This window comes from Zingiber officinale, chromosome 3B, assembly GCF_018446385.1.
Source record: "Zingiber officinale cultivar Zhangliang chromosome 3B, Zo_v1.1, whole genome shotgun sequence".
Classification (NCBI taxonomy): domain Eukaryota; kingdom Viridiplantae; phylum Streptophyta; class Magnoliopsida; order Zingiberales; family Zingiberaceae; genus Zingiber; species Zingiber officinale.
In genome coordinates, this window is record NC_055991.1 from 123543217 (window position 1) to 123556714 (window position 13498).

The 13498-nt window shown below is 36.4% G+C and overlaps 1 protein-coding gene across 1 annotated transcript; it reads left to right on the forward strand.

The window, feature by feature from the left end:
- The first annotated feature begins 844 nt into the window (after window positions 1-844).
- LOC121968577 (CBL-interacting protein kinase 9-like) lies at window positions 845-1468 on the forward strand. Its single transcript, XM_042518895.1, has one exon. It carries the CDS (start codon window positions 854-856, stop codon window positions 1466-1468), a length of 615 nt encoding a protein of 204 aa, XP_042374829.1. The 5' UTR covers window positions 845-853.
- Window positions 1469-13498: the final 12030 nt, after the last annotated feature.

A 13498-nucleotide genomic window follows, 5' to 3' on the forward strand; every position in this document is an offset into this window, starting at 1 on the left:
GGCTTACTCATGCTGTAGGGCAGGTCGGCGTGGACAGGAGACAAGCCGAATATATATAGCACTCCGGGAAGGAGCAGTTTATCGATGTTGTATCGTTGGCCGACCAGCCGGTTGGCTGCATGAAGATAGGCTGGATCGCTCTTAAATTTGCCAAGCTCCGGTTGGGTCGGCACCGCTGTCTGCCACTTGGTCCGGAAAGCCGGCAGCTCGGGAAAACGCAAGTAGAAGAAATGTTCTTTCCAGTGCTTGTTGGAGCTCGGCATATTATCGAAAAGAACAAAACATATCCTAGATTGGAAAATGAAAGTGCCCCACTCGGATTGTTTCGGATAGTAGAAGTAGTAGAAAACTTTGGGGTCCAAGGGGATGTTGTTCAGTTTAAAAAGAATTATCACCCCGCTCAGTAGCCTAATGGAATTCGGAACTAGTTGGCCGAGCGGGATGCGAAAATAGTTGCACACTTGTAAGAAGAATCGGTGCGGAGGAAATCGCAGCCCGGCCAAAAATTGGTCTCGGAAAAAGAGAACGGTGCCGGACGGCGGTTCATGGGGCCGGTCGGTGGGGGTGGCTAATACTATATTGTGGTTAGCAGGGAGTTCATACGTCCGAGCGAGACGCAGGGCATCCTCCTCGTCAAACCGACTCTCCATGGTCGTGTACCAAAGACCAGGAGCGCCGGTGGTCGGTTGGGAAGTACTAGCCATGGTTGAAAGTAAGGAAGAAATGCAAGGCGGAAAGGAAACAAGAGAGCAAGCGGGGAAGGATGAGGACAAGATGAAAAGAACAGCTGACGAAAAATCTAACGGAACGACGAAATGAAGGGTAAGGGAGGCTTACTAGAGAAGGAAGAAAGATGAGCAACGGAGGCTGCGGCGTCGGAGGAGGAGGAGGAGGAGGAGGAGGGATAGCGACGCGGACGAGGGTGGGGAAGTACGAGCTCGGGCGGACCCTCGGCGAGGGAAGCTTTGCCAAGGTCAAGTACGCCCGCAACGTGCAGACCGGCGACAACGTCGCCATCAAGATCCTCGACAAGCAGCATGTCCTCCGCCACAAGACGGTCGAGCAGATAAAAAGAGAGACATCTACCATGAAGTTGATTAAGCATCCAAATGTTGTCCAAATTCATGAGGTTATAGCTAGCAAGACAAAGATATACATTGTTCTTGAATTAGTTGATGGAGGCGAGCTTTTTGACAAAATAGTCAACCATGGAAAATTAAAAGAAGACGAAGCAAGGAGATACTTTCAGCAACTAATCAATGCCGTGGACTACTGTCATAGTAGAGGTGTATACCACAGAGACCTAAAGCCAGAGAACTTGATTTTAGATTCTTTCGGTGTACTTAAAGTTTCTGACTTTGGTTTAAGTGCATTTGCCCCACAAATACGGGAGGATGGATTATTGCATACTACATGTGGAACTCCTAACTACGTCGCACCTGAGGTCCTCAATGATAAAGGCTATTGATCCGGTGATAAAGCTGGGGGGTCCGCGTGAGGACAAGGTCAACGACACGTAGAGGTTAACAGTCAAAGGGGGGTCAACCCCATGGACTCGAAGAGCAGGCAGGACATGCCGATCACCAGGCAATGACTCCTATCCGAAGGGACAACCATCTGACCGGGAGCCCATATTTCCATATGGCAGAGCGGATAATCCGCCAGGCCGCGATACAACGCACGACTGAAGGCCAAGCCGTTTGCCTGCTTGACCAGGGTCTCAAGCGATATGAGCCGAACGGACGGACGACCCTCAACCTTCCCGGACGGACGCCCACCTATGCCGAACCAGAGACGAATGCTCTGGCCGAGCGGCCTGATGGTCGATCCGAGAGGAGGAAGTTAAAGAGTAGAGGACAGTGTGAACGTCATCTCAGTAACCCCTGTTGCTGACAATAGGCATGTTCGAAGACCAGACCATACTCAGTATGGTGCGATCGAATGTTCTGTTGTCCCATCAAGGAGACGCTCAGACTGTGGCGGTATGAAGTTAGACATGCTCTTCTGACAAGCCCATGCTGCGGTATGGGATATGACACATGTGCACCTCGGTTTGTGTGCACCAAGTTCCCGTGGCTCTATATAAAGGTCATTAGACTTCACCGGAGGTATGCAATCAAGGATCCCTGGAGCCACTTTCTTACTGTTCATCTTTCTGAATTGAGCGTCGGAGGGTCGCCGCTGGGAACCCTTTCCCGGGCCGACTTTTTTGTAGGTTCGCCGGAAGTTTACACAAGCGGTTGAAGATCTACGTCATCAACCGGAGAGCGCCACGTGCCCAGCGTCCGTTGATTCAGCTTTCGGACAGGATCACTATACATAGGCTCTTTACAGCCAGAGATGCAAACACAAACTTAGATATAAGACAACGAGAAGTCATGCACAACTTAGAATAGCTTCAATTATTTAGTTGGAACTAGATTAAGTTTTTTTATAATGAATTTTTAGCCTTGACTATTGTCTATGACAATTATTGCAATCCTGAATTAGGAGAAATATTGTTCAGTAAATTTGTAGGAGACTTGGGAAAAGAAATACATAAAACCTAAACAAATTTGAAAATAACACCACAATATAACAATATAGAAATACGTATCCAATATATTATTTTTGTAGTTAAGGAAAAATGTACCTACATTCATATAAAAAATAACTTAAAATCAACTATATGGTTTCTTTAGCTAATTTTATACACCACAATAATATGGTCTCGCTCAAACAAACTATTGCCACAAAACTAGCTAGACCAAACTAATAAACAAGATTACCTAGAAGACCTTCACCAAAAATGCATAAACTAAGTAAGACTTATTATGTTAGAAAAAGTAGAAAAAAGAAATTGTATCTAAACAAAGACAGACATGTTAGACAATATAAACCAAAGAAAACCTCTTTCAATTATTATTGTATTATCCCCCATAGTCTCTGACTACCCTTTTATTATTGTCCAACCTCTAACTCCACATAAGAAACCTCTTTCTCTTCCCAAAGAGGATCTCACTCCTCCTTTGATAGACCTTACTACCCAAAAATCTTATCACTGTCCTACCAAAGATTCCTATAAAATAGCATGTGTCCGTCATGTGATCTAGCTTTCCAAGACTACCAAGAAAACTATAGTTACTTGGCTGCCAAGCCCTTTATCTGACCCTCTTCATCCTTCCTGGACTATCCCATTAGACCTGATATTTCCTCAACAATATACTTTAGTTAATTAACACTCACCAACCAGAGTTAGACTCTTTTATCTCCAGATTAGAAAAACTTGGAATTATTAGAGACAACCTCACCAAATACTGGGACAAAAATGCGGTCAATCTCGGATGGTTTTTAATTATAAATAATTAAATAATAATTGTCAAAAAGATAGATATAAAATCCCTGATAAAGACCAACTCCTCAATAAAATTCAAGATTCTAAATGGTACTTCAAATTAGATATGAAATTAGGATTCTAGCAAGTCAAAATTGTTGGTGTAAGAAGTATCAGATGATCGAACCTAAGTTTTAATTATGGCAAAGGATTCAAAGTTAAGGTTTCTTGTTGTTCTAACAAGTTGAACTAAGTGTGCAAGAAAGTCCTAAATAATCTTAGGCAAGGTGAAAGTCCTAGTTGAGATTAGTCAAAGAAGTCCTAGTAGACACTAGACATGTGAAAATTCTTAGTTGCAGTTAGGCAACGAAGTCCTGGTGCGAGAGATTAGGCAAAGTCTTGGCAGGTCGAGAATGTTGGGTGAAATCCTAGGGTCGAGGGCGCTAGGTGAAAATCCTGGAGGTCATAGACACTAGGTGGAAGAATGGACGAGTAAGGGTTTGAACGTCGAGCAGGAAGTCCTGATGTCTCGAATGTTAAGCAAAAGTCCAAACGATTTAGAGGACTGGTTTGACAAAATATAAATTCTCTTGAGAGGAGTTGGTGAGGACGCGTTCGCCATTAAGGGAACAGAAGGCATCGATTCGACCTAGGATTTTCGGGATATCCGAAAGTCAGAACCGGATAGTTCATAGACTGTCAAATAATTTATTAATCATATTTTATTATGCTAACTTTATTTTACAAGGTATCTTTTGTATGTGGACTAATATGCCTTATAGGAATGACATGCACAAAGGAGTACCTTGGGTGAACAGTGCTGGAGGTGCCTTCCATACAGCTGAAGGCACATTATGTTATGTATATGTGAATGGAGAAGAGATGTAAAAGGAAAAAAGGATCCATTGTGAATGGGACTTTAGTCTCACATTAGAAGTTTCAAATCATATGGTTGGTTTAAATTGATTCACATGAATTGATGATGTGAAAAATACATGAGGAGAGGCTCTCTCTCATGTGTGAGTACGTAGAGGGGGTGCAAATCTAGGGCCCGAATTGCACTGAACCAAGTTGACTTATGTGTGAGCACGATCTGCGCACCGAATGTCAGACCATTTGGGGCAAAATTTACCCAAGTGGAACAACCAACATTTTACCGCATAAATCTTTTTGCTACTTATTAAGTGTGTAACGGATGCATTAAATTAGAGATTAATGCAGAATATAAACAGCTGAGTGAAACATTAGCATTTCACAACTTGATGAGTAATGATCATTAATCGATCATTAATGTTGACCATTGGTATGTGCTCCTATATAAGAAGGTTGTGATCGTTAGCAAAAGAGGTTATACACATAGAAGAGAAGTAGTAGCTCTCCACCTCCGTTCCCCTCCTCCTCTGTAGTGCATGTTGGTGCAGGTTGCACTAACAATTTGGTTTTGTATGACAAATAGGTTAAAATTAGATGGGTTGTTTGTCTAATGCTTCTACCAAGTATGCAGGAGTTGACTGGTCTAAAAGACCTGATACCAGACTGAAATCTAGCTAGATCCGCGGGGCCCGATTGGTGGTGGGAAATCCAGCTAGGTCCACGAGGCTCGATAGCTGGTGTGAAATCCAGATAGATCTGTAGGTCTCAAAATCTAGTGGGAAGTCCGGTTGGGTTCGTGGGACCTGACAACCGGCTGAAGTCCAGTTGGGTCTGCGGACCTGACAACTGGCGGAAAGACCTAGTGGGTCAGAGGCAAGTCAAGTGATTGCAAGTCGTAAGTAAAGGTAAGCAACTGGAGGAGAGATCCAGTGAGGATGTGTTCCCCATTGAGGGAAATATAGGCGTCAGTCCAGCTTAAGTCCATTTGGGAAACCTACGCTGGGACCTTGACTAGATCCTGGCCTCGGGGAGACAGGATCTAATTACTACTCATAATCTATTATGTTGCGATAACTCTATTTTGTAGGGTAAAATATATATTTTTTTGATTGCCTGGACTAACCTTTTCTTGTAGGTGGAAAGGCTGAAGAAAAGGGGTCCAGGCGTCAGGACTAGGCTCGCCTGGACAGGGTCGTGGGTGCCCAGGCGATCTTGGAGCCCAGACTCGGTCCAAGTGCCCAGACCCGAAAATTAATCCACAAGCTTACGTGGAGTGCGTTGATTGGCCGAGCCACGTGGTTTAGGCGCCCGGAGGGGTTCCAAGTGCCCCGAATGGCCCTATTTAAAGGTCTACGACCCAAAGCTTCAGAATGACAACTCCAATGACTTTCTCTTCTACTCGGTGCTCTGAAAAGGCTCCCGCAACACTGCTACGCTCCACCGACAATCGAACTTCAACTTTAATTAGTTTTTTATTGTTGGTAATTTTTATATATAGTTATTGTACTTACAATTTGTAACCATTTCGAACTATTAGTGGATTGTCCAATGAAAGCACTCGACGAGTGCGAGCCTTGGAGTAGGAGTCATCGAAGGCTCTGAACCAAGTAAAAACTTGGTCGTGTTAGCATTGCTTCTTATTCTTCCGCCGCGTATCTGTTTTAAAATGGAATTTTCGACAATCGTTATTCACCCCCCTAGAGTTCTTTCTGATCCTACAAGTGGTATCAGAGTGGGTACCACTTTGAAATGGTGCAAGCACCAATCAGGCAAAGATGACTCCCTTTTAAAAGGAAAAAATTATATATCGTTTTTTATTAAAAATTTAAAACGAGTACCTTTTGTCTTTTCCCTCCAATTTTTTTTTTAAAATTCACTTTCATTTTTTCAATATTAGTTAGAATTGATGAAATAACTCGTTTAACAAAATTTATCATAATATTTTTTATTATTATTTTTGAAATTGGTGAAATGCCCTTATTTCTTTATCTCCCATACTACTTATCCTAAGACAAAGTCTTAGAAATTGTTTCTTGTTTATACACACACACACACACACACACACACACAAAAGTATACCAATGTCTCATCAAGAAGAACGAAGTATTCACAAACCACCACCATATGAGATGTACAAGAGACACAAATTTAATTTGTGGAGGATGCAGATGGAATGCTTCATTCTTATGAATGACTTCGATGGTAGCATCGCGCTGAGACAGTCAACCCAAAACACAGAAGTCAATAGAAAGGTAATAAATTTAATTATAAAATTATTACCTAACGAAATTACATGCAAAATTGGAGAACACCGAGATGCCTATGAGTTCTGGACTCGGCTAATCAAGCTTCACGAGGAGCTAATGGAGCTAGAGGATCAAGTTAAAAGGGAATCCAGACTCGAGTCAAATCCAACGGAGAAGCCTACTAAATTAGGGATGTACTTAAGGTTAGTATAATTTACCAAAATACCCTTATAAGCAGTAGTTTAAATAATGTGCATGATAAGTTAAATAAATATAAAACTATCCCAAATATGGTCCATGATAATCTAGATTTATATGATTCTAATTCAAAACTAAAAAATAATCTAGATTTTGATTAAGTCAATAAAGATTTTGATCAAATCGACATTAACCTTGACTTGGTCAAACAGAACATTGATCAAATCAATTCAAATAAATTAATTGACTTAGAAATTTTAAAATTAACTAAAAATTCAGAAATAATTAATTCAAATATTAAAATGAATTTGAATTTAAAACTTAAAAATGAGAAAATAGATTTAGATAAAACTAATTTAATAAATTCAACTAATAATATAAAGTTAAAAGATAAAGAAAATATAAGGATAAAATCAAACACTTTGATAAAATCAAAACCAATTTTAATAAATCCAAAATTAAATATAAAGATAACTCCTAAACAAAGATAATCTAGCAAATTCAAAATTAATAATTAATAAAAACTTAAGCATTAAAAAAATCTCATAAAGAAAGATAATTCAAGTAACTTAATAAAGTTAAAATGTAAAGAAAATTTAAATATTAAGTACACTCCTTTAAAGAAAGATAATTTAACTGATTTAATTAATTCAAAATTAAAAATATAAATTCAACCTAAACTATAATTAATTAAACCTTAACTAAAACTTAGTTAAATTCAACTTAAAGAAAGAGTTCCTAAAGCTTGTCTAACACAGCAAGAAGAATCAAACTAAATCCACAAAAAACTAAAAGTTCAATAATTTAAGGGGAGACTCCAAATTAGCTGACACCTCCAAAATAATAGTTTACCCGACTAGGTAATTAGGATTAGTTAACAAGGGATAAAAGTTTAACTTGATCAATGGTACTGGTGAAACTTTGGATGATAGTAGGTTAGGACAACTCTGTCTATGCATGTCTAGGAAGATATAACTTCGACCTGGTGCATTTGAGTTAGTGGAACTAACTGAAATTACCTCTTACGAATTCTAGCTAGTTAAACCAAAGTTTTATACTAAGTTCAATGGATAGGACTACTTGGAAAACTTCAAAGGCATGGTTATTCTAATGATGTCCAGGTGACTCATCATAGCCCAGAAGTTTATCCAAAAAATACTTACTTGTTAACCCAAGGCTAAACTTGAATCTAACAGAAAGTTAAAATCAACCCTGAAATTAAACTTAACTCATCTCACAAAACTATATGATTCCCTAATTGAAAACATATATCGAGTGTGATGATTAAGGATTTGAAATTAAATTAAATTAAATTAAAATAAAATAAAATAAAATTAAATTAAATTAAAATTAATTAAAACTAAATTAAAATTAAAATAAATTAAATTAAATTAAACAAGGATTAAATTAATTTAATTTAAATTAAATACTAATATTAATTTAATTAAACATAAAAATTGAATTAAATATATATTAATTAATGTATTTTAAACGTACTTTCAAAATCCTTTTAAATAATTATTTTAAAAATCCTTTAAAAATTATTTAAAAATCCTTTAAAAATTATTTTTAAAACCCTTTCAAATTATTTTAAAAATCCTTTTAAAAATTCTTTAAAAAATCCTTTAAAATTTATTTTAAGAATTCTTTTCAAAATACTTTTAAGAATACTTTTATTTAAAAATTTATTTTAAAAATTCTTTTAAAAACCTTTGAAAAAATAATCCTCTAATTAAAAAAAAATCCTTTAAAAAAAATATACTTAACTTAAAACTTAAATCTTTATTAACAAACGATCAAAATTCAATTAACTTAAACTTTAAACTCAATTAAGCAATTAATAAGTAAATAATTAAAATTTAATTGTTTAGTCTAACCTTATTTAATATTTAACTTAAATTGATTATTACCCTAATTTAAGCAAATTAAAACATTAACTCTAATGCACTTTAAATCAAACTTGAATTTACAAGTTAATTAATGCTTAATCTTTATTTAACTTAATCAACTTTAATTTTAATGTTAATCAAAAATCTTAACTTTACTTTAATTAAATCATAATTTATACTAATTAAAGATTGACTCAAATTGAGCTTTAACTTGTTTATTAACTTTAACAAATTTAACTCTAAATTAATTCAAACTTACAATTTAGTTACTCTTAACTTAACTTTAATCATCAAAACTTAAAATTAAAACTAATATTTTTATACATTAGTCAATTAACTCAATTAGTTAATATGAAATGTAAGTTGTTTTAATCAAATAAGTAGTAAATTATTGAATTGAGTCAAGTAAAAGTTAATCAATAAATCATTGATAATGATTAACTATTATTGAATTAATAACAAATTATTTCATTTAACCAAAAACTTAATTTTAACTTAATACACCTAAATATAAGGTTATTTTTTATTAATGATTAATTAAACTTAAGTGAACGATCATAATAAAGTGAAAATAATATATTTGATGAACATTTGTATTACGAATACTAAATTTCTTAGGCACTAAGATAGAAATCCTTGTTGCTAACAAAGATAACTAGAAGGTGCTAGGTTAAGGGGGAGCAAAAAAAAATGATTAACCATGTTGGGTAATGTCGAGCCTAGGGTGACCGACCCAGCCCCACGGAAGTTTCCCACTGGCCACCAGAGTAAATCGGGAAGCACTCGCAGTGAACAGCCCAAGAGCCCAGCATCCTTTAGCTGCGTGCCTCATTTGGAAGGAAAATTCTTGCAAATTCGTCATAGATGGAGCTCAAACCGTGGGTGTCTGGATAACAATCTGGATGCCCTACCACTGCACCATAGCCTTGGGGGTTAGGTTAAGGGGGAGCAAGGACCTTGAAAATATGTTCAATTTAATATGTCCAAATCCTAGTATAATTTAAGAGGGAGGGGGGTGTTAACTTAAGGGGGAGAAAGGGTTCAATTATTTTGAAAATATATTGAAACATTGATGTGGAATTAAAAAAAAAAACAACGAACGGGAGCCCAAAACCAAGGGCGCCCATCCCTGGTATCGAGATCCGGGCACCTCGCACTGCCCCCATTCCAGTCGCCTGGACTCATCATACTGAGTTGATGGACTTCTTACGCTCCTAGGGTTCTGGTCCATCTTCCTCGTCTTCGTAGTAGTACGATCCTTGATTATTTTTTTTTACTTGTACATATTGACCTGATGTGACTTTATTTTCATTTCAGTTATTAGTATTTCATTTCTCTTTAGCCAGTTTCACTTTGTGATTTAACTTGTTATTGCTTATTATATAATGATTGATCTCACTATGTTATCAGATTAAGGGGGAGAATTTATTTATATAAGTTAAAAATGATTTCTAAAAATGATCTCTACTTTTTTTCCCCCTTAAAACATCTCTCTTGCTTTTCAAATTATTCTCATTTTTTGGAAGTACTTTCGAAATTAGCCTTACATAGTTACATTTTGGATTTTTGAAGAAAAAAATGTAATTTGTTGATTTAAAAATTCTTGACAAACTTATTTTGAAAAACCTCAGTCAAATGTTTTGAAATTTTTTTTTAGAATGTTTTGAAAAGGTATTCCATTTTGTATTTTTTTTAAAGAAGTTTTACAAAGTTTTACTTCAACAATGCTCTTATATACATAACTCTTTAGAAGTTTTCTTTAAACTTCCTTTGAAAATATTATTTAAACATTTCTCTCCAAACTTTCTTTTGAAAGTCTTACTTAGAAAAATTTGAATTTTTGAAAATTATTTTGAAAAATACCTTTACCTTATTTTGAAAAGTTATTACTTTTAAAATATTCAAAAATCTTACTTGCAAAATTTCTCAAAATATTTATTCCTCCGTCAAATGAACCTGAACTTCTGTCTTGTTGCAAAGTTATTTAAAGTAATTAGTATTAAAAATTTCTTACATTGTCATAATTCTTTGAAACTTGCTTGAAGATCTCAGCTTGCAATATTTTCATACTTATTTTTTATACATTATGTCTTTATTTTTGATGTATGCCAAAGGGGGAGTGTCACGCCCCAAGGGTATACTTGTCCGTCATATCAAACGGTACCCCTTAGTGACAATATAGGAATAATCGATATCAAACAAATTCAAGCCGACATAAACTCCAATACGATATAAAATCAATAAACACATCAAACGGAGAAAAAATTGAAAAACATCATTGGACCAAAAAGCAGCGCGATGACTTTACGTCAAACGGTAAGGTTGAATATCATCTAATAAGCATATTACCGGTGGAGGATCTCGGTAGAATTGGCAACTACCAAAGCGCGAAAGAACTTTGGAAAAATTTCTTGAAGCTCCCCAAATAACCAATTGAAGCCAAATCCAACTTCTCGATGGACACCGAGTTGTCATCAGAAGAATCCGAGACCGAAGAAATTTCCGGGGCAGCCCTTATAGCCGAATTCCTTCCTGAGGACACAAAAGGCTCATCCCAGATGAGCATCGATGAAGGGGGAGAGTCTTAGAAAGAAAGCAGCAGTTCAGGGGGAGCTACGGATAACGAGATCGACAAGGTAAGTCAGGTACGATCTCTTCCACATGAGAAGTTATTTAAATGTATTAAATTATTAACTAAAGATTGTTGCAAACTTGAAAAAGAAAATAAAGAGTTGAAATTAATTCTAGATAAATCTTGTCTATTAGAAGAATTTGACAAAGTAAAATTGGAAAATGATATTTTGCAAAAAGAAATAAAGAACTTGAAAAATCATGCATGCTCATATAATACAAGTAGTAGAAATTTTAATGGTCTAAATTGGTATTTTTATTACCTCAAAGGATAAATTAGAAAACAATTTCAGAAATATATACCAAAGAAATTTCTAGTTAACCTAGTTGGAAGGAACCTATATTGGATTCCAAAGACTTGTTTAAATTAAAGTTTACTTTCAGAGAGTATATTAAATATTTGATTTCATTATGAGGCTTTGTCTAGAAGTGATTGATAATCCAATAACCAAGAAGGTCTAGTGCCTTGTCACAGCCTGGAAGTCAATTAACGAAATAAAATATTTAATTGACTAACTGATAAAGCATTTAATTATAATTAAAAAAATACTTTAAATAGTTACTCATTTTCTTTAACTTAGAAATTTTAACTTAATTTTTTTTTAAGTATCAACGTTACTTTTTCTAAAATTATTTCTACAAAATTAGTTTTTAAAATTTAGATGAATCCAATGAGGTGGTCGTGCTAAGGGCCTTAAACAAGCACTTCTTGGAGGCAACCCAAGTTTAATCTTGTTTTCATTTATGAATTTAGTTTCATTTTAGTCTATTTTATTTATTCTTAATAACTCATACCCTCTACTTAATTTTTCTTGTCTATCTTCTTTTTATAGGATTCAATGTTGTGGAAGAGTGAAAATCACAGATAGAGAAGTATCTATTAGTACGGTTAGGACTAACGGTCTAACTCAAGTTTTGATGAATGACAAAGTAGGTTAAGTTAGTTTCATATTGATCTAACACTTTTACCAAGCGTGAAGGAGAAGCCCAGGTTGGTCGACGGGATGACCTGACGTCTGGCACGAAGTCCAGCTAGGTCGACGGGATGACCTGATAGCTGGCACGAAGTCTAGATGGGTCGAAAGGCTGACCGGATGTCTGGCACGGAGTCCAGACGGGTCGAAGGGCTGACCGGACGTCTGGCAGGTAAGTTGAGGTAAGTCATTAGAGGGGAGTGACTGTGACGACGCGTTCCCAGGAAGGGAACATTATGCATCGATCCAACTTAGATCTATTTCGGAAATCTAAGTTGAGATCGTGACTAAATTCCAGTCTCGAGGAGACAGAATCAAATTAATACTCTGCTTGTTAATTATAACTGTGCTAACACTTTGTTTTATAGGGTAATATAATCTGCACTTTGTCTCGGACTAACTATTTCTTACAGGAGAAGGACTTTCTGGAGAAAAAGTGGCCCGGGCGCCCGGAAGGGATCCGGGTGCCTGGAGTGCAAAAATTATCCCCAAGTGACGTCGCAATGTGGAGCACTTTGGTTGGACGGGCTACGTCACACTCCAGGCACCTAGAAGGGATCCGGGTGCCCATAGCCTCCTATATAAGGAGGATGCATTCTGGAGAAAAGAGCAACGAACAACAAAGCCTTCCAAAGCTTGCTCTACCGTGTTGTGCTCCTGCGACGCCTCGAAGCAACTCCGACAACATGCTACCTTTATTTCCTTACTATTGTCGGTATTTTTGTTAAGTTCTTGTACCTTAAACTTGTAATCGAATTTTCGAACTGCTAGTGGATTGCCCAACGAAAGCACTCGACGAGTGCGGATCTTGGAGTAGGAGTCGACCAAGGCTCCGAACCAAGTAAAAAACTACTTGTGTTAGCATTGCTCTAATTTTATTTTTCCTGCTGCGTACTCAATATTCTTTTCGACGTTTTAAATCGATATTCATCCCCTCCCTCTATTGACTTTCACGATCCAACGGTATCTTCAGAACATGAATGTCTCAACCATTTGGAGCTTATCACTTGGTAACTTCTCTAACTTCAAAAAAATCTCCTCTATATTTCATTTCTAGATTTCATCAGGATGATGAAAAGTTTAAGTCTGGGAGGGTGTAATTGCAACCTGAAACTTTTGTATTTTTCTTTTTACATTTTTTTTTGTTCTGCATTTTGTTTTGCTTTGCTTGCATTCAGTTTTTGCTTATGTCTTGCATTTTTCTTTGCTTTGTTTGCTAGATTTGGTTTGGACTGCCACTTAACTGTCTTTTGAAACATTGTGGCATATTGAGAACATCATTCCTCACTACTGCTGACTTGTTTACAAGCAAAATTGTTTGCACGTTTATATCTTAATTCATGATACTATGGATATAATGCTAGTATGTTTAGT

Bases quoted from the DNA above. Each gene is read 5' to 3' on its own strand.
- LOC121968577 (XM_042518895.1), top strand. From the start codon at position 854: ATGAGCAACGGAGGCTGCGGCGTCGGAGGAGGAGGAGGAGGAGGAGGA.